The 26,580-nt window shown below is 41.6% G+C and overlaps 2 protein-coding genes across 4 annotated transcripts in view; one reads left to right on the forward strand and one right to left on the reverse strand.

The window, feature by feature from the left end:
• Positions 1-6,783, forward strand: part of LOC121873632 (coiled-coil domain-containing protein 43-like) — a 24,517-nt gene extending 17,734 nt beyond the window's left edge. The window contains exons 4-5 of one of the 2 annotated variants that reach the window (XM_042377284.1): positions 1,486-1,646; positions 6,373-6,783. In XM_042377284.1, coding sequence (XP_042233218.1) covers positions 1,486-1,646; positions 6,373-6,463 — 252 coding nt within the window. In that variant the 3' untranslated portion in view covers positions 6,464-6,783. Of the gene's footprint in view, positions 1-1,485; positions 1,901-6,372 lie in introns of those variants that run through there. The other variant, XM_042377283.1, reaches the window with a different exon arrangement.
• Positions 6,784-17,623: 10,840 nt separating this feature from the next.
• Positions 17,624-26,580, reverse strand: part of LOC121873633 (collagen alpha-1(I) chain-like) — a 74,146-nt gene continuing 65,189 nt past the window's right edge. For both annotated transcript variants that reach the window (XM_042377285.1, XM_042377286.1), the window contains one exon: positions 17,624-21,615. In XM_042377285.1, the coding sequence (XP_042233219.1) occupies positions 18,930-21,615 (2,686 nt within the window). In that variant the 3' untranslated portion in view covers positions 17,624-18,929. The remainder of the gene's footprint in view (positions 21,616-26,580) is intronic.

Below are 26,580 nucleotides of genomic sequence, written 5' to 3' on the forward strand. Positions count from 1 at the left end.
CGTTAATCAAAATTACGTTAACCGAGGTGTTCGTTAAACGAGGGATCACTGTATATATATTATATATATAAAGTATACACACACATACAGTAATCCCTTGCCAACCATGGGGGTCAGATTCCTGAAAAACCCTGTGATTTGCAAATCTGCAGTTGGTAAGACTAGAGGCTTATCAGAAATAGGGGATTAGGTGCCATGGATAACACTCATCAAAGCATCAAGTTACCTGCTCCTTCTCTAAACAGTACCTGTACTGTATTGTACATTTAATTAAATTTGAGTAAAGTACATATAAAATAGCTTAATATATTGTCAATTAAATACTGCACTGTAGTAATATAAATTTTTTTACATCTCCGTGGAGATGGCATTTTTCTATAAGTAAAAAAAAAAATGAAGAGAATGGGTGTGTATGTGTGTGGACTTAGCAGGTTGCCAAGTTAGACTTTCCCTGTAACTACACCCACCTAGCTCTCCCCCTACCAGGCCAAGCTGTATTATTCATACAAAATTTGCAAAAACAAGTAAAAGAAAAGATTATCTTAAGGTCAAAAACTTAAATAGAATAAACAGTATTTTTTCTTGTATGTTATTTATTAGTATTGTATTATTTTTAGTCATTCCTCACATTTACAGAGGATACTGTAGTCGAAATTCAATGTTGTGGTCGGTGAAATGATATTCAGGGTAAACGCCGTGGATACCCGGAATCCGTGGATGGGAAATCCTCAGTTGGCGAAGGTCTACTGTACAGGAATACCTTGTTATTTAGAACCCCGATATTCATAACCCGCTTATCCACAAATTTTATTTTAACATCCTTACTCGATATTCACAAATGCAAAATTATGATAACCCTACAGTAATACCTGTACAGCTATTTCAAACCGAGCAGGTTAGCCGCAGCTCTTATTTTCCGATGTAAGGCCTGCTTTACACTAGCATTTTTCTGCGTGTGGCCTTCAGTTTAGAAATTAGTGAAGCTCAATGGGACTGTTCACATTAGAACTATGATGTGTATAGTTGTTGACCCCAGTTAGAAGTAAAATTTGCATGCACTTGTACGGTACTTCTGAAGTCTCTTAAGGTGAAAGTGGTTCCCATAATTTTATGTGCCTATTAGTATGCAAGTTGCACAATATACTGACATTCAATAAAAAATTTCCTCCTTCTGTATATGTCATTACAGTACTGTACATTAATTTCTTTCATCATGTTTTTGTAGGCTTGGGAAGCAGAAATTGTATGACATTATGAAATAAATACAGTATCTGTAGTCAGTTAGTTTGATTTTCACTTATTTAGATACATGGTGACAAGTGACACATTTAAATTAAAGTATACTCCTTTAATTAGAACAAGGTTTAGGATACAACTTTCTATGGGTTTTTTCAGCTTAAAAAATTTGACTTTCTAGATTCCAAAGAGAAATGTTGTCTGGACCTATAGATGAAAAATAAAGAAATGGTGGATGTTGACTTGCAGGTGTCAGATGGGGAGGTTACTGACAGTGACCAGGAGGAAGAAGGCAGCGGAGGATTAGGCATTAGAAATACAAATGCAGAAGAAGTTATTAAAGCAGAACGGAGAAGAGACAAAGACAAAGAAGAGTCACAGCGCAAGAAAGAGAAGGACAAGGAAGATAGGTAAGAATAAAAATTTCGGTAAGTTACCTTGACATCTCTTGTACGGTGCAATAACTTGTGTACAGTACAGTATTCAGGATTAATAATGGTCCTGACCTTTTATCAAATTTTATAGGTGATTGGGCATGCCCATTTTTTTTATGCTGAAGTTTTTATAAAGGTAATTAAAATGTATGTGAGTGAGAAGAATAAGGTTTAAGGTACAGTACGCCCTTAAAATTGGCTAGAGATTGGTTCACAAAATGGTTGCGAATTGCCAAATCCGCAAATATCATTTGCTGACCAGGGGTGGTACATTTTTACATTATTTTAAGTACAGTGAACTCTCGTAGATCTGGATTAAAAGGGGGGGGAGACCACCTGTCAACCGATTGTCCTGGTCTTCCAGTGTAAGGGGTGTTAAATAAAAAAAAATTATTTCTCTTCTGTTACTAAAAATTATATAACTTTCATTAATTTCCTTGGTTCTATGAGGCGCTCAGCATTAGAAGGGGATGAAGCGACACTGCCGGCCAAAACGATTTTTTTTTTTTTTATGGATATCACTACAGTATTTTCACCCTTCCTCTACATGTTGGTGTTGGATGTAACCCTCTAGCTAGAATAGAAATATGGTTGAAAGTCCTTCAAATATAAGGTGTGATTTTGCCTCAGGTCTGGAGCTACGTATCTGGCTGTGTGCTCAGTAAATGAAAGTGACAACATCCCGTTCAGAGTGAGAGGAGCCTGAGCCAATGGCAGCGCCCTCCTCACGGACCATACCCTCTGAGTCAGCCAATCACAATGGATTTCCCTTGCTATGTCAAAGCTCCAGATGCTGCCTCCTTGTTAGTTTTGGCACGTTGTATAGCATAAGGAGGTTCAGTGTACTTTCTACTGCTATTTTTTATAACCTTCGTAACATTGAAGTTATTCATGTTCCTGAGTGTGAGAAGTCCTGTACAATATCTGCCCAATATTAGAACAAGACTCGAGTTAGGCCAGGCCTTCTGGTGTGGGTTCAGGGCCATTATTCCTGAGTGTGTGTGTAGTGACGACAATGCTCACATGGACACCCCAATGTCTTGGTGATAGTGATTTTGGTGGTGAATTTAGTGGTGATTATATTGATACAAGTGCTACTGGCGATGGTGCAGGTGACTTGCATGAGAATGTTGGTGACAGCTACTTGGTGATGTTGGGGAGCCTAGTGTTGGTAGTGGAGCACCACGTGATGCAGATTGTAGGGATCAGGAGTGTACCCCCCTAAGGGCCAAGGCCCTATAAAAAAAACGGGATAAGAGAGCGTAGGCTGACGAGTGGGCACAGGAGGTTGCCAAGTGTAATCGTAATTTGATTATGACGAGGCCATTAAATTTATGCGCACTCCTCAGGATTTATGTTACTTCAAGTTGCTACGATCTTCAGGGATAATAAAACGAAGGAACTAAACAAAGTGAGATTGTAATACTATTATCATTATACAGTAAAGCCTCCGATATGACGGTTCGACCAATGACGATTCATATTTAAGACCCTAGTTAATTTAGGACCCAATTCAATTTGTCATTATTTTATTCAATATTTACGGCAAAAATATAATAAAAATAAAATAAAATTACATTTTCATATAAATAATAACTAAATCCCAATATGTATTAAAAAAAAAAAGAGCGCCTTGCGCAAAGAAGCTGCCAGGCAAGGGAAGCTGCTGGGCTAATGAGTTGTAATGAGCATCACCACTAAACAAGAGTTGGAGCTTGGCGGTCCCTTTGTTTTCATGCACATGAACAGGAACAGGAAAAAACTTAATCAGGCTTCTTATGGCATTTTTGAGTCCCTATTCAACATGAGCAAGAGAGCAAGTGATGGTAGTGCTGGTTCAAAATCTAAAAGAAAGTGTATAAGCTTAGTCGAGAAACTAGATGTTAAACGATATGAAAAAGGTGAGAGGTCTGTGGATATTATATGGAGCAAGCAATGAACATAATATTATTTTCTGAAGTGAATCCATTAACAGAACGAAGCATTAAAATTAACAAAGGAAAAGGCGGCTGTGAAAGGTTCTTTCGACAACTTTATTTAAGGCCTAAACCATCAAATTCAGCATCATAAGCAGCTTCAGCAACAACTTCAGGTTCACTAACAGTTTCAGCAACAGCTATGACATCTTTATGGAAAGCTTCAGCTTCAGCCAGAGTTGAATCTGATTGACTTCGTCATCTGAGTAAAAACTTGCACAATATTCATTGACTGTCCTTATGTTTTAGACATTTCCGACATTTGTGAGTAGAATTTTTGTTTTACATTAGTAAGTATTATTTCAAACATATATGAACAGTAATAAGTGTGTGCTTTTTATATTTGAAGAAATGATGATGTTTTTACTTACATACGATGGCGTTCCCAATCTATTTTGTTTTTTCTTTACCATTAATTGTTAGCTATTTCTATTGTTCCATTTATTAACATTAAATAACATTACTTAATACATACATATTCAACTTTTTTTCATTAATTTTACTACAGCAACAACCAGGGTTTTATTTCTTCAGTTTCTTATGTAGAAGTAGAACCATCATCACGGGTGTTGTAAACATGAACAAAAACAATGCCGTCTCGTCTCTTCTTGTGTGTTTTAATATTCTACGTATTAATGAATTGCATTGTTCATTTCACATAATGTATATGGAGGCGTATAAGCCGACCCCCCTTTTCAAGCAAAAAAAAATCTGGTCATAGGGGTATACCTACCGTATAAGTCGACTCTAACTCCAGCAGCTGTCAAGTGTTGTGAAGGACCAAGTCAACCATCAAAACACATACATAAACAGGTAAACAGTCAAACAAGCCACTCTATACATGACGTCACACACAGCGTCATTAGTGACTGACCCAACAACTACCACAACAACACTGAACTCAGTTGACTTCCTTTTCTACAGTCCACACACGTCAATAACAAAAGGTGTTTAAATAAAACTACTGAGAAAAACAATATTTCCTCCATAATAGAAATAAAGCAATTATATTAAAGGTACCGGTAAATATGAAGGTTGTAATCTGAAATACTCTCACTTACGGTCATGATTTTAGAGGTCATCATTTTATACGCATTTATAAGTCGACCCCCTAACTTTGGACACTCAAAATTTGGCTACAAAGGTTGACTTATATGCACCTTATGGTATGTAAACATTAATTCAATCAAATACATATTCAGTAATAAACAATAATAAATCTTTTGTACATATCCTTAACATAAATGACACGGTTTCCTTGGTAGTATACATTGCTGTTCCATAGTCTCTCATTTTTTCTTTAACATCAATGGTTACTTTTACTGTACATTAAATAACATTAATTAAAACATACACATTTTTTACATTAATTTTACTGCAACAACAACCAGGATCTTATTTTCTTGTTTCAGATGGATAACTGACATTATGGGTGTAAACACGACAACAACAATAGTGTCCCATCTCCTCTTGTGTGATCTTATTATTATTGATTTATAATGTATAAGGCACATTCATAAATATCATTTAAAGAATATAGTTTGCATTTTTCATTAATTGTATTGTTTTGGGGAAAAGGGTAAAAATAAAAGTTATGAAAAGGTCACAATGGGAACGTATCTCATTATTATTGCTTTATTTTAATGGTAATTAATGATTCATGATACAATGATTCACCTACACTGCAATATTGGAGGACACATTACCATCATTATTGAAGGCTTTACTGTACTCATTTTACCAAAGATTATGCAAACTTTCTCCGCCTTTGTATTCGTATGGTAATTACGTTGGGGGGGGGGGGCAGTGTAGTGGTGTTTCATATTATTACACACTATTATACTAAACAGTATTATAATTCTTTGGCTAATAATAGGGACGGTAAGATAAATACTGAGGCAATTTAGCTTTTTATTATTATTATTTCATTTTTTGGAGTTATGGGGTGTGGGTGTGATTAGTGGGGGTTTTTGGTGATCATTAACTTATTTTACAGTATTAGCCCACAGTAATAAGAAAATTTTGCAGAAAAAAGCGATTATTGTTGGTTTGAAGATCAAACAATCATACATGATGGGTAGTTATTCTCATTTAAATCGTGATAAAATTATAACTACTCACAGTACTAACTTCCAGTTTTCACAGTTCGCTAGGAGAGGTAATGAGGTGCACGATAAAAAAATAACCCTCTAGCTTGAAAACAACAAAGTTATGGTTGTTTGAACTTTGAAAAACTTTAAACGCGTTTTTCTCCTTAATTTGGCGCTTTACCCCCTTCTAATGCTTGAGAGCCTCATATTATCTTTTATTTTCTTATTTACTTGCTAATTCTTTTCTAATTATTTCTTTGTTTTCTTTATTTATTTTCAATATTCTTTATCTTTTCTATATTTTATATTTATTTCAGTGTCATTATTAATTTATTATATTATCTCTTATTAAAATTCCCACAAACAACAATTGACAACTTTGTTATAAAAAAATAGATGAACACTTACCATTCCATGCTGGATGTTAGCTGTAGGAACAGTAACCAACATCAAAGGATGTTACATACCCCTCGTGTCCCAAATTTTGCACAAATGGGAGCAAACGAGGGAACTCTTGCTTTGCCATTTAAGGTTTCAATATGATAATGATGTTTTTCGGCCATAAAAAGATCAGAGATTTATTACCATGTATTGACAGTTGCGTCTTCAGAACTTGACAAATGATGTTTCTTTCAGAGTTAAACAAAAATCTAAAGGAAGGAGAGGAAGGAGAAGGAGAAAGCGTACTCAAAAGGGAGAGGGAGGCGGTGATCGCCTGCAATATTAGTTTCTAGCCATTTTAATCCACAAGTTTCAGTAAGGGGAAACATTATTAAAATATATTGTAAACTGGTTGACCTAATTGTATTTCAGTGTATTTTTGAGTCAGCCAGTGTATTTTTGTGACAATGGCTGGTTTTCTTTCTTTTGTTTGCCTTTAGAGAATTGTTCTATGGAGGAGGTAGGCCTTGAGAAAAGTTTGTATAATACTCTGAGTAAATGTGTTTATCTTCCAGTTATCTTGAATATTCTAATTAAACATTGTCTCTTTAACTATCACCATGGACAAATGGATGAAATAAAAAATACAAAGCGATCCTAAACATATCTTTTTCTTGTCATTTCACCTGTACAAATTTTATCATTATGTTCACTTCCTGTGGAGTAAAATAGGTCCATAGGATAGAGTTCAATCTCTGTACTGTTAACCCTTCAGTTGTAAGCTCAGTTCTGTGATAGAGTTGTTGATAAATGATTTGTGGATTGAATTCTTTGGCAGAGGAATTGACTGGTAAAATATGGGTCATTTCTGATGCAGAATAGTTGACTGAAAAGATGCAGTATGAGTTTGTGACAGAGGAGTTGTGTGATGAAATATGGATTTTGTTCTGTGGCAGAATTCTAGATTGAAGAGATGTAGTTTGAGTTCTGTGGCAAGGGTTGAACAATGACAATGTGGGCTCAGTTCTTTGGCAGAATATCTAAGCATTTGGAGAGGAGGGTGGAGTCTGTGGTAGAGTAGCTGACTGAAAATGTGTGGATTCAATTCTGTGGCATAGCTGAAGAAGGAGATGGGAGTTTAAGTCTGTTACAAATTAACCAACTAAATGAGATTTGTATGTGATATCCAATACAATAGGGCTAAGAAGACTTCATTCACCATTTCATGCACTGGTACTATTTGCTGTGTCATGTTACAGTTTGGATTACCCCAACTCTTTTGGGAGAAGGTTCCCTTCTTATATAGCTATCTTGATGGTAACTATTATGTGGAGGCACTATTTGTCTGATCAGGCACAGTGAAAGTCCGATTATCTGACTAGCACGGGACCTTCAATGGGTCAAATAGTCAAATTGGATGAATTAACTCCTACGCCCCTGTTGACGTTCCAGAGCAGCCTTTTCCCTTTCACGCTGTTTGAAAGTCCAACCCGGGTTAACAGGTACCAGCATGACTATTTTTCTCTCCTGGAACACGGAGGGGGCGTGGGTAGGCCGTGTCAGTAACCATTCGCCCGTGGTCATGGAAGTAAGTGGCCCCTCAACTTCTCGTGTCTGCCCCAATAAAGCATCGTCACCTTGGGTTGGATGATAGCAAAATAAGGACAACTCTTTGATTTGAGTGTTGTAGTAGTCGATTCTGGTGAAAGTGGTGATGCAGGTAGTGATTATCAGCCTAGTGACCAAGAGGATAGCATCTAGCTAGACGATGTGTCAACCAGTGAGGAAGAGGAGGACACGGGGAGCGAGGCCCAGCTAGAATGGTGTATCCCGCCAGCATGACCCAGACAAGGGACAATGGATGCCTTTGTTTGGTCTGATAGCAGTAACTTTCAGCCTGATTTCCCTGAATTCAAACGATCATCAGGTGGAATTACTCCTGAATTTCTTTGTACAGAGGAATCACGTGAGATAGATTATCTTTGTGCGGTCTTTGATGGTGCAATTATGGACTTACTGTGTACCGAGACAAACAAATTTTATCAGTACACGTGTGATGTTGACCCTGGCTCTGACCCCTCACCACACATGTGACGATGGAGTGATGTCGGTGTTTCCGAACTGTATGCGTTTTTTGCATTACTGATGCTGATGGCACTGTGAAAAACATGTACTTCAGGGGCTGCAAACTCAAAACACCTCATCAGTTACGTATAGTAGCAGAGATACAGTACCGTAACGTACAGACTCCTTACAATCCCGTAAATTTTTCACTCAAAATTTAATTACAGTCCCGTAAACAGTCCGTAACTCTAGTGTTTACCCTGCAATTTTAGTTCTCTTGTCCGAAGGTAGATGGCAGTGCAGGAGCTAGTTGGCCAATCGTCGCTCCGGTTAACAAAATCACTAACCAATCACAAGAGAAGGAAGCTCACGTGATAGTTGCTAGACGTACTTCAAGCGTCATTAGTGAAGATGGAATTATGTTTGAATAATACTTGAGGATAATGGTTAACCACTGACCAAGAGAGAGAGAGTAAATTGCATAACAGACACATCACATTTTTTCGTACAAAAAGTATTTTTTTTCATAGGTTTTTGGTTTAATACAATCAGTAGTCATGCTTTTTTTTTCGCAAATTAGTGAAATGTACCTTATCCTAACGTAACCTTACCTAACCTTTTACTTAACCTAATCTTTACCTAACCTTTTACTTAACCTAATCTTTACCTAACCTTACCTAACTTTTTGTAACCTAACCTTACCTAACCTTTTACTTAACCTAATCTTTACCTAACCTTACCTAACTTTTTACTTAACCTAATCTTTACTTAACCTTGCCTAACCTAACCCATTATCTGCCTCAGTCCAGGAGGCAATGATATCTGCCGGTGTAGGAGTGAAGAGCTTCTTGATAAGTTCAAGACAGCTATAGATCGTATTAGGACTAAGAGAGGGATCCCTATCATATGTGGTGTCCTGCCTCGAAGGAGAATTAGCAATGAGTTTGTCAAGGGCAGTTGGTGTCAACGGCCGTCTTGACGGATATTGCAAGTCAATATCAGTCCCATTCATTGACAACTGAGACAACTACGAAGAAGGGACCTTTATGCTGCAGGAGACTTGTTGTCGGCAGGGTTGTATCCCACATGTGAGACATAACGGGCAGGGGTGTGGACCACTCGGCACTACGGGTGACGACTCCGTCTAGTGACACAAAACCTGTGGGAGAAGCAGAGGGAGGAGGGTTGTAGATGAGAGAAAGCTGAACAGGCGAGGAATGTGATGCTTCTCTCGCGGCAGGTGCAAAGTCCTCAGGGTCGCTGGTTGGGGTATCTGGGTCCATGTCAGGAGCAGGGTCCACATCAGGAGCAGGGTCCACGTCAGGCGCAGGGTCCATGACAGGAGCAGGGTCCACGTCAGGAGCAGGGTACACAGCAGGAACAGGGTCCACGACAGGAGCAGGGTCCACGTCAGGAGCAGGGTCCATTCCAGGAGCAGGGTCTCGACAGGAGCAGGGTCCACGTCAGGAGCAGGGTCCACGTCAGGAGCAGGGTACACAGCAGGAACAGGGTCCTGACAGGAGCAGGGTCCACGTCAGGAGCAGGGTCCATTCCAGGAGCAGGGTCCACGACAGGAGCAGGGTCCGTCCAGGAGCCATAGGTACCTGAGGATGAAAAGAGAGTGCCCAGAAATGTTGTGGACAAGGTGGTGCTGCAAGTGGTAACTGCGGGCTGGTGTGGCGTGGTTTGTTGGGGGTAATGCTGGGCTGGGGCACAGCAGGTAAGGTGGCGGGCTCACTCAACTCGCTGGCGGTTGTCGTGTCTGTCATTGCGGATAATCATCAAAACACGTGACCGTGCAAAAACCTGGAAGGGTCCGTCAGTAGGGTTCGCGGTGAGCATCGCGCTTCTCGAACATACTCAGCATTGAGTAGTGGGAGGTTTGTTCAGGGCAACGGGAAGGCTAGCGTGGGGCAGTAGCTTGGAATGCAGAAACTGCTTGTCGTAGTTTGGTAGGTAGATGACAGACGGCAGGAGTGAAGTGATCTGGGTCAGGAGTAAGTGAAAGTCCCGGTAGGCGAGGGGCTCACCTAGGTGAGATCTGCTGCAGTCGATGTCCTCCTTGTGTGATACATGATGCCAGGAGCACTAAGGGTGGCGTCAAGTCAGCTGTAAGGGTTGTGCTGTGCCTTGATGGCATCCTTCAGCTGCCGTGGAAACCGCTCAACCATGCCGTTGGATTGAGGGTGGGTAGCGGTAGTGCGATTGCCTGGAAGTGCCGAGGAACTGTAGGAGGCTATGCCTGAGTTGTGACTCAAACTGGGCTCCTCGGTCAGTGATGACATGGGAATGGCTTCTGTCCACCTGATGAAACGGTCAATGCAGGTGAAGATGTAGGTGTTGCCGCTGGATGATGGAAGAGGTCCCACGATGTCGAGGTGCACTACCTGGAAGTGTCTTTTGGGTACAGGAAAGATTTCTAAGGGAGCCCGTGTGTGTTGATGTATCTTAGAGGACTGGCAGGCCAGGCACTGGGCAGCCCATTTCTAGTATCAGCCTTGATGCGGGGAGCGACACGTGTGAGGGAGGCGCTGGAGGCCCTTTTGGTGGCGAGACCATGGATGCGGTCGAAGATGGCGCGCGGTGGATGTGAGGCACGAACGGTCTAGGGCTGCCCACAGGACATGTCCCCAACTTGATGTTCGTGCCAGGAGCGGGGAGTTCTTGAAGGGGCGAGACCTGAGGAGATGTCTTGTATGCTGCAAGGTGTTCGTTCTCTTGGGCCCACGGCGAGCTGTCTGTAATCATGGGTGGAGATGGTGAAGAATGCTGGATATACAACAAGAGAGGTTAGCGATCTCGTTCTGGCTGCCTTTATGTGTTGGATGTCGCTGGTGAACCTCCGAAATTTAAGCCAAGTGGGAAGATGCAGAGTGTATGTGTCTGGGAGGCTGAAGCGAAGGCATGGACGAGGGGCTTGTGATCAGTGAAGGTGGTGAACTGACGGGCCTCGAGGAAGTGCTGGAAATGCTTGACAGCAAGGTATCTGCCAGGAGTTCTCGATCAAAGGCACTGTACTTGAGGTGTGGTGGTTGAAGCCGTGTGAAGAAGGCAATGGGCATGAGAGTTCCGTCGATCTCCTATAAGCTATGCCTTGAAATAGATGGTTCGTGTAATTTGTTATTGTGAAACTTGCAGAGCTTCACTCAAGTGTATTTTTATGCTAGTATGATTTATAATGTACTCTTTGACACATAGTGATATACAGTATAATATTCAGTGTAGTGACCAGAGCTTCACTCCCTGACCCAGCCAAATGAGAATTTTGTCGTGACGGAAACCATAGTTGCCAAACATTAACATAATGTATAAAGTAAATATATTTTTTTTACGGATGCACTTCCAACTAATCCATCATCCCTTTAGGATTCTTTCTTTGTCAAATGTCACACACAGTACCGCCCCATGGCCAGCCAGATGTTGGAGATAACCAACTCACTTGGGTATGACCTGATCCCGCATGTCAAAGCTGTATGCAGTGAGCGGCCAGGATGACTGCACCTTACGAGTTACGACAACAACACTGTGGATGTAGGCCTTGAAGTGCAATTTAAGATTATCTGGGATGTTAATTCTGAACTTAGGATGGGGTTCACACTTGACATCAGCAACAGTGTACTCGGTAAGTATTGCATAATGATCACTGACTATTTGGTCTCACTCTCCTCACTGCCTCACATCAATCCTTACATTCTGGGTCTTACTCTCCTCACTCGCCCTCACATCAACCCTTACATTCTGGGTCCACTTCCTCACCACCTCACATCAATCCTTCATTCTGGGTCTCACTCTCCTCACTCGCCCTCACATCAATCCTTACATTCTGGGTCTTACTCTCCTCACTCGCCCTCACATCAACCCTTACATTCTGGGTTTCACTCTCCTCAATCGCCCTCACATCAACCCTTACATTCTGGGTCTCACTCTCCTCACTTGCCCTCACGTCAACCCTTACATTCTGGGGTCTCACTCTCCTCACTCGCCCTCACATCAATCCTTACATTCTGGGTCTTACTCTCCTCACTCGCCCTCACATCAACCCTTACATTCTGGGTTTCACTCTCCTCAATCGCCCTCACATCAACCCTTACATTCTGGGTCTCACTCTCCTCACTTGCCCTCACGTCAACCCTTACATTCTGGGTCTCACTCTCCTCACTTGCCCTCACGTCAACCCTTACATTCTGGGTCTCACGTTCCTCGCTCCCTCCCATGTCAGCCCATACACTCTCCTCGCTCACACTCACATCATTATGGGCCTCACTCATACTCACATCAGGCAGGTTTTCTACATCATGAGAGGAGGCACCAGCTACTGCAGAAGCTCCACTGTCACTATCACTACCAATGTTCACTGGTGCACCTTATTTGGTAGGCTTTAACCTGCCCTGCATCGGCTAACAAAGGAAACTCACTGTGGCTGTTGATTTCAAGTGGTGATGGTGACCCAGCAGCATTGCAGTTGTCACTGGGTGTAACCTTTGTTGTGTGTGGACGCAGGCATCCAGGGTGCCAGACTGTCACACCATCATCCCCACACCTGGGACACTGCATCCCAGGAGGAGAGGCATGCCCTCCTGAAAGGAAGTTGTCTTTTTGGGGCACCTCCTAGTGTTATGCTTTCCTGCGCAGATACTGCAGGTGGCCGGCTTGTGGCAGTACTTCGCCACATGTTAGTTCCAAAAACAGTTGTAGCACACCACGGTGGGGGAAGCAAGGGCAGATCCAGGGGGATGGGTCCTGGGGGTCCAGACCCCCCTTTTTACCTTAAAATTTCAATACTTTTTCAATACTTTTTCTTTAATGCAGTATTGTAAAAAGTATTTACTATTGATTTCTGAATATCTCCTAATATCAAGTGTGCATGGCTTCAAAATGGCCTCAAAATGTCCATGATATTGGTAAGATTTAAAAAAAATTCTGAGGGCTTACAGCCCCATGCCCCCAAAAAAACCCAGCTGGGTGGGATTGCTGCCCTTGCCATGTTCCTCACCACAACTTCTTGGACCCCTTCCTTTTGATATTCCTGGATCTGCCCTGGGGGGGGGGTCCACTGTCTGATATTAAGGACACCATACTCACTGAAGAAATAACGTTGTCCATAGAAAGCTGCCGTAAATATGATTACATCCTTGTACACTTCATTGATGACTGTTAGGGGTACTTATTTCCAAATGCTGATAGCTGAGGAATTATACTAATGAGCTCAAATGCTGCCTTTGCTGTTTTATTCTTCCCATGCCTGTAGGGATAACTGACTCTGTCATAGCCACTAAGGACATAAGCACTGATTAAGGTGGATCAATTCTGAAGCAGCAGTCATATTTTGTGGACAAATCTTGAAGCAAACTATGAACAGGAAGAAAATTTCCTCTTTTCAATCCATAAGCTTTGAAGTTGTGGTATCTTATGAGGATGGTATAAGCATAAAAGAGCAATAGCCGTGTCGCTTGACTGAACCACAATATCAGTACTCCCAAACTTCTCAGCTGAAAATGCCATGCGAGTCACTATCTGAGTACAGTATCTGCCTCTTCATGGCTAGTACAGGCAACTTCAGAAACATACCCCTTATGCAGTTCTATTGAATGAAAATGCAAATCAGCTCTTTCTTTTCATCCAGACTTCACTACTATTGCTGATATAATTATATCATTGAGTCTGGTCATAGCTAATGTTGTGTCCAAAACTGTTCAATATTCTGATTAGGTCCTTGCATCTTGTCTGTTTCATGGTATGTGCATGGGCATTGATAAGTTGGTAACACTTTCCCTCAAGTCTTGGGCAATATTCAGTACCTTTTCAGTTTTCTCCTTTGAAAGTCTTACTCTGCCATTCTCTTCAACTCCAGGTTCTGTCTCACCTAAATGCTCTGCAATATGATTGTACAGATCATCAGGCACTCTTTTGGTTGCAGTTTCATAGGATATCTTCAAATGAGTTTAAAAAATGGCAGGACATTAACTGTCCATAGTAGTGGATGATATACGTGACCTTTCTTTGGCAACTTTAGCCTTCATCCCTTCATGAGCTTAGGGCAATTAGCAAAAACGTGACATCTGTTTGCGGTGGAAACATCTCATTTGACTCGTACTCTCAAACCTCGGATATTTTTGTTCCGAGCCACTACGGACATTTACCTGACTTGAGGCAGATGCCTTTGCATCTTCAAACTTATCCTGCTTACCACCTTTGTTCCCAGTTACATGACTTTGAAACCTAACATTCTTATGAGTCAACGCATAACTGTCTGCCAGAGCTGCTGCTCTTTGCACTTCTGTAACCTCTCTCTCTTCCAAATATAACTGAATGTCACGTGGGAGGGCTCTCTTAAATTGCTCTAAAATGATAAACTCAATCAACTCTTCATAGGAGCTTACCACACTACTTTTTATCCATCTTCCGAACACCTTACAAAGACGGTACATAAATTCAATATATGACTGTGACTCTAGTTTCCTTTCATTCCTAAATTTCACTCTGTCGTGTTCTGGAATCGACTCACAAACCTTCAAAATAGCCTCTTTAACCTCATCATAACTTTCACATTTTTCAGCCGATTAAGACAAAAAGACTGACCTAGCTGCACCTTTAAACAGTCTGAATCATTGCCACCCAGGTTGTTTCAGATCACTTGAATGATTTAGCTACCTTCTCGAACTGCTGTTAAAATTCTTCTGGGTCATCCTCGTCAAACTGAGGTACTTGTCACAAATGTTTAGGGATGTCAAACACTGACTGATCACAGTCCTGAACACTGTCATTGTTGCTAGGCCTTGCTAATCCTACTCTACCTTGCACCTCAAGGGTTTTTGCTTTTTCTCCTCCATGGCTAACTCATTTGCTCTTTCCTTTTCTCTTTCCTCATGTAACCTTAACTCATGTTCACACTTTTTCTCCTCCATGGCTAACTCATGTTGCATCTCCAGCTTATGTAATTCTAAACTATTCCCAGTGTCCACTACACGTAACTGAGGGGCTTCTTCCGAAATAATTTCTTCCCGCACCAACTCTGTAAGCACAGCATTTTGTATTGTTGACTTACGCTGACCCTTTTGAATGTTAATTTCTTAAAAGCTAGCAATACTAATCCAGTCTGTTTTATGTAACTGATCGGGGCAAAGTCTCTCTAGTGAGGGATCATTAACAAATCTTTGCAGGGAAAACATGATGACTGACCAAATCAAATGACACGTCACTAGGGTACACACAAACAATCACAGTAACAAAACAACAGAACACTAGATTAATATCAGTCACAGTCATAACACATTACACAGCAATGTCATATAATGATGGTATTTGTTTCCAAACTGTAACTTGACAAATTACCCTTTGGCTCCCTGGTCAGGCCCCCATTATTTATTTACGTTACGACCCAAGGGTAGATCGTTACATAAACACAATTTACTTAATTAAGTCTTTCAAATATATATCAGTTTAATTATTATGTTATTAATCCCAAGTTCTCCCAACAAAGGTCAAGTTAACAGGTCCAAACCTAAACTAGCCAATAAAAATATAAACATTTATTAACTTATTCCCACCACCACATATGTACAGTCTCATTTAAGATTCTTCGAACACTGCTGGAGACAGCCGGCAACTCAAATTAATAGTACAGTATATACCAACAGAAAAGTATAATATAATATGAAACAACAAAGCCCAACCATTAATTAAGCAATGGGGAACTAAGTAACCAATCACTTTTACATTCATTCCTAATTTTTACCATACCTATACAGTGGTTCTTAAACTTTTTTGCCTCGCCCCCCCCCTCTGCATAAGTCCTAGATTCCCCCCCGCCCCCCTCCTCCCCTTGGTTATTATAGAGTGGGAAGGATGAGCATTCGTGTACAAGACGCATTCAGTTCCTCACCAGACTTTTCTCTCTGACAGCTCGCACCCCTCTTGGAATCTAGGGGCGCGCCCCCCAGTTTAAGAACCACTGTACTATAGTAAACAAATGGCCTTGAGTGAGTTGCCAGCTGTCTCCAGCAGTGTTCAAAGAATCTTGAATGAGACTGTACATAAAATAAAATATATAACAATAATAATATGACAAGTTGTTGGAAGTGGCTGAGTAAGGACTGAAGGTCCAACAAGATCACACAAAATCAATATCAAGCAAAACAAATCTAAATAGTCAAATGCCAACTCCCAAAACACCAGAGAGAGAGGGGTATACTACTTAACTGTGCCGAGACTGACTACCGACTACCAGCTGGTCACCGACGTCACCTCTCTACCGCCAAATACTGACGTATCCTATCTTAAATGGTCAAAATGTAAACTTATCTAAATTACCTATTGACATTAGTTCCACTTATCTAACCCATATACAAACCTAATACAATAAAATATAATATACTCAAACATAATACAATAAATACACAAAGTAATAAACAAAGTTAACACTTAAATGATGAATCATTTAGTGTGGACGAGTAATGAGCGAACCTGTGCGAGCTAACCACACACAATCCGAACCAACGTACCCGTATTTCATTCCAAGAACAGAAACTTATGGCGAACACTCGTAACACCTAACCTAACAGAATACAACCTGACCTAACCTCACTTAACTTAGCCTTACCTAAGCTAATCTCACTTAACCTAACCAATTATATTTTGCTGTATTTTAGATAATTATTCTTACATATCTATGTACAGTATATTGAATTGCTGAACATGGAAAAATTAATGGTTAAAAATCTATACTGTTACTCACTCTGTGCTGCATGGCAGAACTGTCAAGATGCATAGGGAATGAGTCAGCTGGATGGGGAGGGAGTGTCCCTGTGGTGACGGGAGGGGGAGGGCGAGTCCTAAATCAAGAGTGGGTGCTTCATAATCTGTGGCCAATCAATCCCACCAGAAACAAATCCCACCATTTCCATTAAAAAATAAGGCACCACTTTGGAATACTCAAATGAAGAGATAGGCATTTAAAATACTCATAACAATGCTTTAGCGCACAAAGGGTTAAGGCAGGGATAGGAACCTTATCACAACAATGCATTCAAAAAACTCATTAGATACTCCAGTTGTTTAGTTTGATATCAACAGTCCTAATATAATTGATTGGCTTTTAAGCATTTTCAATACTCTAGTTGTGTATATAGTGTAAATACAGTACAGTATTGAACCCATCATGGAAGCTACCTTGAAATTACATCAGTTTTGACATTTTGTGATAGTGAATCAATGTTGCAGAATACACATAAAAAATTTAAATTTCAACCATTGTTTAATGCATCTCGGTACTAGAAACAACTGTCATTTCAAAATCCTGTAGTTTGTTTGCCAAAGGATATTCTATATTTGAAGAAAATTTTTATTGTGCTGGCTTGGCAAAAGTTCTGAAAACAGGCTTTAAGCCCTAAAACCATGAAGATGAACTCTGAAACAAGATAAATGTGGGAAATGATACAAACACTTTCTTGTAAAATTATTTTATGTAAAATTTGTCAATAATAAAAATGTTCACATCCTTCAAGTTACATTCTAAAATACTGCCAAAACATCAGGGTCGGCCCGTAGCTTCAGAAGTGTGACCTTAAAAAACAACAAAAAGGGAAAACACAAAAACTTACATATAATACAAACTTTACAATGATACAAAGAAGGGATCATACAAATATTCACCATTTCAAGGGATGAACTTAACCAGGAGTTTAACATCCATAAAAAAATCACTTTCATCATTAAGCAGCTGCATCCATGAATATTGCATTGCAGTGGATGTAAGTGTGGCATGAGAGAGGGCTCAACAATTTGTACAATGCTGATGTCATAGTAGACATTTTGATCAACCAGTGCAGCGGGGCAGACTTAAAAAGCACCTTCCTTGACGCATTTTATGCTGGAAATGACCACGGCAATCCTGCCTTCTATATCATTTACTGTCACATAACTCATGATACAGCACAACTCCACAAAAGGAAAATCAAAATCTCCCCCACACACATATATGACAACAAGACTGATTGTCAGTTTAGGAAATTAACTATTTCAGTAAAACAACAGTAACGAAGTTTTTTAGCTGCACCGTCACACAGCACTGGCGGTTGACACTGGCTGTGCCACTGAGCAACACCACTACCACTGTGGGCTGCCTGATGGGGCACCTGAACAACTGGCAAGTCTAGTCAGTACTTGAGCGACGTGTGGCAAACAGGAGGCCGGCTCATACCACTTGCTGCCTGGGCCACCACGCCAGACACTGCACATGAGCTGGGCCATCCCACGCCAGGCACCACACATCTGAGCCGGGTCACACCACCTTTGTTCCACCACAGCACTGCACTGGCAATAAATCTTCAAGCAGTCAACAACCACTGAAGGACAGATAGGTGAACAGAGCAAGAATAACTTACACTACAAAGCACCCCATTAACAGTATTGAAACTACAAACTTACAAGTTGCCCTGAAAAGTGAGAACTGAGTGGACTGTGCGGGGTAGGGGGGCAACCCCACCACTGGACGGGCACACGGGTGGGTGGGGAGGGGCGACCCTCACACCCGCCACGGGTCACTGGTCAGGGGGGCGAGGGGCCGCGGGGGAGGGGGGCACGCCACCACCACCACCACCACCACACTTGAGCAGGATCACCACCACCGTCACAACCACCACCACTGGTGGCCAGCAGGGGTGAAGGGAGGGGTAGAGTTGCATAGTGGTGAGTGTGCTGGGCGGCAGCTGCTAGCACCAGGTCACCTGTGAGGTAGTTTTCCCCACACCTCACTTGGGGTTAAATGGGAAGCTCTGGCCAGGCATAGGCCCAGGGCCAGGCATGCCTGGCCCTCCTGGTGGCCCTGTTACAACAGGTCCTCCTGGTCCACCAGGGCCACCCATGGATCCAGGCATGGGCATGCTGGGGCCCCCACGGGTGTTGGTGGCATACAGCTGCTGCTGGAAGCTGTGGAACTGGGCGGCATACGTTGGGTCGGCAGTGGTGGGACCCATGAATGGAGAATTCTTGAAAGTACCAGACTGCCCCATAGATGGCGGAAGAGGCTGGGCTGTGTCTGGTGCTCCACCCATTGGTCCACCCATGTTCATGCCCACAGGAGAAGTCTTCGGTCCATACATGGGGCCTGAACCACTTAGCATTTGATTGGGGCCGCCAGGATTGGGACCAGGGCCTGTGGGCATTGGGCCCCCACTCATATTAGGTCCAGGTCCTCCCATGGGATACATATCACTACCCATACCTCCCATCATACCACCAGGACTTGGTCCACGCATCATGGCTGCCCCACCACGAGGTCCCATCATTTGACTTGCAGGACCCATGGCTCCCGCACCCATCATGTTAGGATTCATCCCCATTGGTCCATTAGGTCCCATCATGGGTCCACTTGGTCCACCCATGGGCCCATTAGGGCCCATCATGGGCCCACTGTGTCCACTCATCCCACCTGGCCCTCCCATATGACCACCCATTGGACCATTTGGACCCATAGCCATTGGACCACTGGGGCCTGCCATGGGGCCACCTGGTCCAGACATGGGGAAATGTCCATTATGTCCACTCATGCTATTCATATTATTATTCATAGTCACCATAGGTCCATTAGGCCCAGCCATAGTACACATAGGTCCACCTGGGCCACCCATTGGTCCATTTGGGCCACCCATTGGTCCACCTGGCCCATTCATAGGTCCAGTCATATGTCCAGTCATTGGCCCACATGGCCCACTCATGGCCATAGTCGACATTGGCACATTGGACCCACACATAGAATTAGGCGTACTACTGTTAGGGAACATGGGTGAATTGGGCACTTTATTGTCCACATTAGGATTATTAAATCTTGGTAAAAAGTCTAAGCTTGGAGGTCCTCTGGGACCATTTCCAGTGTTCTGGGGTCTAGCTGGCAGGTACTGAATAGTATTTGGAGCACTGGGTTTCACTTGCACATTTGCACCAGGATAAGGCCCAGCCATAGTACAGTTGGGAGCAGGAGGTCGTACCATGCTGTTTGGACCAACCATTCGAGTGTTGGGTCCACCCATCATGGACATATTACTAGGAGAGGTTCCTCTTGGACCACCACCACTACACGCCGGAGAAGTGATGGCTCCGTGGCTCTGCATCATGCCTGGACTGGACGACACTGGAGGCATACCCATCATGTTCCCAGGACCATCCATCATGTTACCTCCAGGTCCTCCTGGCATTCCAGGTCCTGGCATTCCAGGTCCTGACATTCCGGGTCCTCCTGACATACCGGGTCCTCCTGACATAGTTGGACCTCCATGCATTCCAGGTCCTGGCATATTGGGTCCTGTGGGTATTCCAGGTCCACAAGACATGTTAGGTCCACCAGGCAGTCCAGGTCCACCAGGTAATCCAGGTCCACCAGGCAATCCAGGTCCACCAGGCAATCCAGGTCCACCAGGCAATCCAGGTCCACCAGGTAGTCCTGGTACACCAGGCATGCCAGGACCACTAGGCATGTTAGGACCACTAGGGCCTGATGGGCCCCCTGCACCCATAGTAGGTCCTGTCCCAGTAGGCATGGTGGGTGTGGGTGCAGAAGACACAGGAGGTGAGGAACCAGAAGCTCCAGAAGTGAGTTGCTGACTCATTTGAGCCATGGAGGAGATGGGGTCAAACACCTTGCCAGGGCCAGAAACAGGCAGACCACCAGGAGTGCTACAGTTGGGGTTTAGTGGCAAGTTGGCTGCTGTTGGATTATGGAAATCTCCTGCCATATCCATAGTTGCCAACTTGCCTGGAGACATGGAGAACCCACTACTCATCTTGCCCATCATCTGATTGTTGGTATTCCCTGATGGTGGTGTGGGTCCACCCACTGGTCCAGGGAATCGAGCTCCAATGGGGGTCATGTCTCCTGGACCTGCTGCTCCACCAGACTGTAGAGGAGAAGCTCCTGGGAATCGTGGAATGCTGTCTGGCCCACTCGGCGTGGTTGGACCACTGCACATGCTAGGAGTCTTAGGTGACGGCACTGGGAATCTTGAGTCCATTGATGGTGTCTTGGGGCCACCTTGACTACTACTGTTATTACTGTTGTTGGTATTACTGTTATTGTTATTACTATTACTATTATTACTATTATTATTACTGTTGCTGTTACTGTTGTTGCTACTACTATTATTGCTATTGTTGTTGGTAGGGGTAGTGGTGGCACTAGAGTTGTTTGACTGAGCTTGTGCCTGTGGAGATGGACCAGTGTACCGTTGTTGAGACCCCTTATTTTCTGGAGTTGCTTGAGGAGTGTGGGGTGCAGAGGGCACTGGCATTCCTGGTGATGGCACAGGGAAGCGATCTGGTGTGTTTGGACCTGTGAACCGTGGTGGTGGCTCAGAAGATGGGGTGAGAGGAGTAGTGGGACCACCCAAAGGAGTACCTGGACCAGATACTCTACTCCCATCACCTACACTGGTGTCTCCCAACCTGTAACATAAGTTTTCATTTAATTTTCAATTCAACATTGAAAGCTAACATAAATATCAGTGTATACAAATAAAATAGTTTGATATATGCATATTGAAAAGTAATTTTGAATTAAAATAATGATGATAATAATAATAATAATAATAGCTGGTCTTTTGTTTCACAGAAGTGCCAGTTCTTCTGAACAATTCGCTAGTGCTCAAAACACTAGAAAATCAAAGACTTAACAATAAAACGAAATAATGTTTACTACAATAAAAGTGAAAGTTCGACTTCCTAAACCCTGTAATTCTCCATCACCATACCCTGTTCAGGATCAGAAGCTAAAAAAAAAAAAAAAAAAAAAAAGGTCTCAAGTTGTTTCTGGAATTCCTCCACAGACGTCAGCTGCTCCATGGATGCAGGCAACCGATTGTACAATCTGGGTGCTATATAGGAAAAGGATCGGGAAGCAAAAGAACATTCCTGTACTGCTCTAGGCTCCTCAAGGCATGAAGGATCATCACCACAAGGGGTCCTCAGGTTACAAACAGGTTCCATTCCTAAGTTGGATTTGTAAGTAAGTCGAAACACATGCTAGATGCATACCGTATTTACAGAACAATGTTTAAAATCCCACTATATCATAGCCTAAATCCTTAAATACATCTAAAATCACTTAATTTAAGACAAAAGAAGACAGAATGACAAAATAGAGTAAATGAATGTAAAAAATAAGTCATCTGTTAAATAAAATACAGGTTGTACCTCTCTAGTCCAGCAACCTCGGGACCTGAGCGGTGCCAGACCATGGAAATTCACCCTTTTCCTGGATAGATAGTGACTTGTGCTTACGCTTGGAAGCACTAGCACCACTTTCACTCCTTCTTGGTCTCTTTGAAGATATATTGAAGGGTTAAATGTTGTACAGTAGGTTCTCAAATTTTGGGAGTTTTTAATTCGACGTTTTTTATTTGGACACAAAAAAAAACACTACGCAATTTAAAATTTTGACGGCGGAAACTCGAATTTCGATGGGTTTGAGTGGCCCGCCAACGTTCAGACGTGCACAAATCTTGTAAACAGTGCCATTTCTCTTCTGTACAAAAGATTCATTATTGTTTATTACTGAATGTCTTTTTTCCTGTATGGCAGTGAAGAGTGACATTACCCACATGAATCTGACCGACGTATATGTAAGTATATGTGTGTGTATGTGTGCATATGTGTGTGTATGTGTGCATATGTGTACATATATGTACATGTATATATGTATGTATATGTGTATATGTATGTATATGTGTATGTGTGTGTGTACATATATGTATATGTACTGTCAATGAATATGATGCATCTCTTTGTGTACGAACCTCTGTCGTGCATGGCAGTGAACAGTGACATTACCCATATGAATCTGACCTCTATACATTTATAGCTGTTAATGAATATGATGCATTTCTTTGTGTATGACCTTTGTCCTGCGTGGCAGTGAGAAGTGATACCACCCTCAGTGTCAAGACCTGACTGAATTATTCAGAATAGGCAAACTGTACTACAAGCTCTGCCAATAAATTTGTTAAACTAAAAAATGTCTTTTTTATTTAATTAATTTTTATGTGTGCAAAATGAACAATAAAGTTCATTAATACTTGTAATATGTAGAATTTTAAAACACGAGGAAACGAGACGGGATTGTTTTCGTTGATTACAAAACCAGTGACTGACTGGATCTACATATAAAACTGAAGAAAATTCTACATATAAAACTGAAGAAAATTCTACATATAAAACTGAAGAAAATAAGACCCTGGTTGTAGCCGTTGTAAAATTTATGTAAAAAATTAATATGGTTGTTTTAAGTAATGTTATTTAATGTTAATAAATGGAACAATATAAGTAGCTAACCATTAACGGTAAAGGAAAAAAGTGGGAAAACGTATGTAAGTGCGCACATGTGAAAACATATCGTCATTACTATACCTAAGAATATGAAAGCAACACTTATTTACTGTTCATATATGTTTTAATTAATGTTTCTGAATTTAAAACAAAAATTCTACCCACCAGTGGTGGTAAAGTTGAAAACATAAGGACAGCCAATGTTGTTGTGTGTGTTTTCACTCGGATGACGTATGCTCAACTCAAGCTGAAGCTGTAGAACATAAGAACTTTTCTGTGTTGTTTTTAGTTTTTATTTAATTTTATCTGTGTTATTTTCGTTGGTTTATTAGGATGTTGCTTTATTACAGGCAGTAATTTGCCAAAAAAGTAGGGTAAATAAGGCAAAATTTAGCCAAATATCGAAAGTGCCAGACTCAAATTAATTTTCTCCATGGGCAAACTAAAATCGTTCCGGACCACAGAATGCCGGACTAGAGAGGTACAACCTGTACTGTAAATTTCAAATTGAGTGAATGTTGGAAGAGCATCAACCAACCACCGAACAATAACAATAACGCTGGTTGCTTACACAGCCAGCTGTTATCACAACCAGGTGCCAAGCGCCTTCGTATGTAGTTTTTAAAATTGTCGTACATTTATTATTTTATACATAGATTTTTTTTCAATGATGTTTTAACGAAACAACTTTGACTGAAACAGCGTTAATGGGGGAATTGGTGTACTCTGATCTAGTACGGTCTGTTCGCTGCCTTCGCCACTCTCATTCAGCACTTCTATGATCCCTACGAAGAGAACTTATAGACAAGTCACACCATGGAGAGTCATCTCGTACTGTAATTCTCTTTGTGACCTCTGGACAATAACAGTCTGAAATGGACTGGAAGATATCATTATTCAGGGTACTGTATAATTTAACCATCTCATCAGAGAACAAAGCATAGGAGTTGACCCAATTCAAAGAATGATTGACTTCCTGATCAATCATGGTCTGGTCATCGTTTGTACAGTTTCTTAAAGTAATTGTTTTACTGTAAGAAGGGGGTCTTGGGACATTAAAACAGGTCAACTGTAACATCTAATACACAATCACAGTCAGCAGGAGACAAAACTAGATCTAGAATGTGTCCAGAATGATGTGTTGGACATGATTGACAAAATCGAGAATTTCCAAGAACTCAAAGGAAAAAGGTTTCAGAGATGGGTTGTCAACCCAATAATTAAAGTCACCACAGATCAAGAAACAAGCCAAATTGATCTATGAACTCCCGATCTGTACCTGGGTGACCAGGATAATACACAACAGAAATTCTAATAACTTTGCAATTAAGATTTATAAATGCTTCCATAAATTCAAAGTAGGAAAAAACAAAGTCACTACTAATCAGTTTAATGTTAAGCAAGATCACAGAATAGATCAGCACCACTCCACCACCTGCAGCTCCTGCAGCAGGTCTGGGAACATGAACAAGAAACTGTGTCTTGGGAAGAGCACTATGAGTTTATGTTTGATTCATACAACCACGTTTCAGTTACACAAAAGATATCCAAACTGAGCTCCTTCAGAAACTCATTAATGTGACACATTTTATTTTGAATCACATGGATATTAAGCAGACCTATTTTTAATAGGCTCAAGGGGGGCACTATGCATTTTTGAACAAGTAAAATCAGTGTTTTCAATTACTTTTCTATGTTGGGAAGTCATTATAGGGTAATCTTTACTTGATGCAAAATGACTGACTTGGGTGGTACTGCAAGAGCAGAGGCATATCTAGGAGGGGGGTTTGGACTCCCCGTTTTCATCAGAAACTTCCAATGCTTTTTCTTTAATGCAGTACTCAGGCATTTTTGCATCATAAAAAGTAATTACTATTGCCCTCAGAATATATCCTAACATCAAGTGCACATGGGTGGGCTCACTCTGCTCGCCATGTTCCCCCACCCATAATTTCTTGGACCCCCCTTTTGATATTCCTGTCTTTGCTCCTGAAGAATGAAACAATTTGAGCATGTCCTAGACACATGACTGACTGCACAGAAGGCACAATAAACTGGAGAATCAAGCTTCCTGGGACAACCTGAAACAAGGTGTCCAAATTTTGGGCAGTAGTTGCACTAAGTGACCCAAAACCTGTCATAAGCTTTGCCTCTGTTCAGTCCAACATAAGTGTATCCTTGAAACTTCTCTTGGGAATTTCGTACTGCAGGTGACATTTTCATGACTGCAAGTTTACTTTCTCATTTTAGCTTTGTGAAAACAAGGGATAACTTGGAGCCTCTATTTGACAGTTATTGAATTTCATTATCCTTCTCAGCAATGCCTACAATTGTCATTTATGGCATGATCTTTCTAGGTTTGGACACCAAGAAGTCTGAGTGTGTACCAAAGCAGGAACTCATTGCCCCACTAGCCTCCTCCTTTGCCTTCTCGGTGGGAAGTCTAACAGTAAGGGAGCCAGTTCTCGTCTTCCTGCATATATCAACAGGAATGGACTTCAGTGCTCTTTTAACACTTCCAGCAGCAGCAGCAACTTTAGCCTTATCAGCCACAATGCCCTCCTTTAACTTCAGTATGAGTACCTGCTGGGTGTGGACTGTCCTATCTCTGCCCAAATCATTGATTTTGACACTCACTCCTTCAGTACCACCCCGATCTTTTTTCAACACCCTCAGTTCCTCTTTAACGATGTTTGTAAATGATTGAAAAGAGACTCATGAGAGGTCACTTCCCATGCATCAATCCTGTCCTCCAGTGCAAACAAGAATAATCTGAACATAACCATGATGAATACCTAACTTCTCACAGTTAAAATCACACCATTCAGAGTGGCAAAGTAGATAAAATTATGAGAGGAAAATTTTGAGATAAAGTCTCCCCTTCAGAGACCAGAAGTTTTAAATTTTGAAGATTTAAAATGGTGCGTTCTAAGAGATTATGACTTACATTATAGTGAATATTGGAAATGGAACTTTGAAAATACATACACCCGTATTATTAAACAAAATCTTCCCTTGAAGAGTGTCGTCGTGTTTCAACCTGAATTTTAAACTAATTGAGTCCTGAGGGACACCACAGTACAGTAC

The sequence above is a fragment of the Homarus americanus genome, unplaced genomic scaffold (assembly GCF_018991925.1).
Source record: "Homarus americanus isolate GMGI-L3 unplaced genomic scaffold, GMGI_Hamer_2.0 scaffold51333, whole genome shotgun sequence".
NCBI classification, from domain to species: Eukaryota; Metazoa; Arthropoda; class Malacostraca; order Decapoda; family Nephropidae; genus Homarus; species Homarus americanus.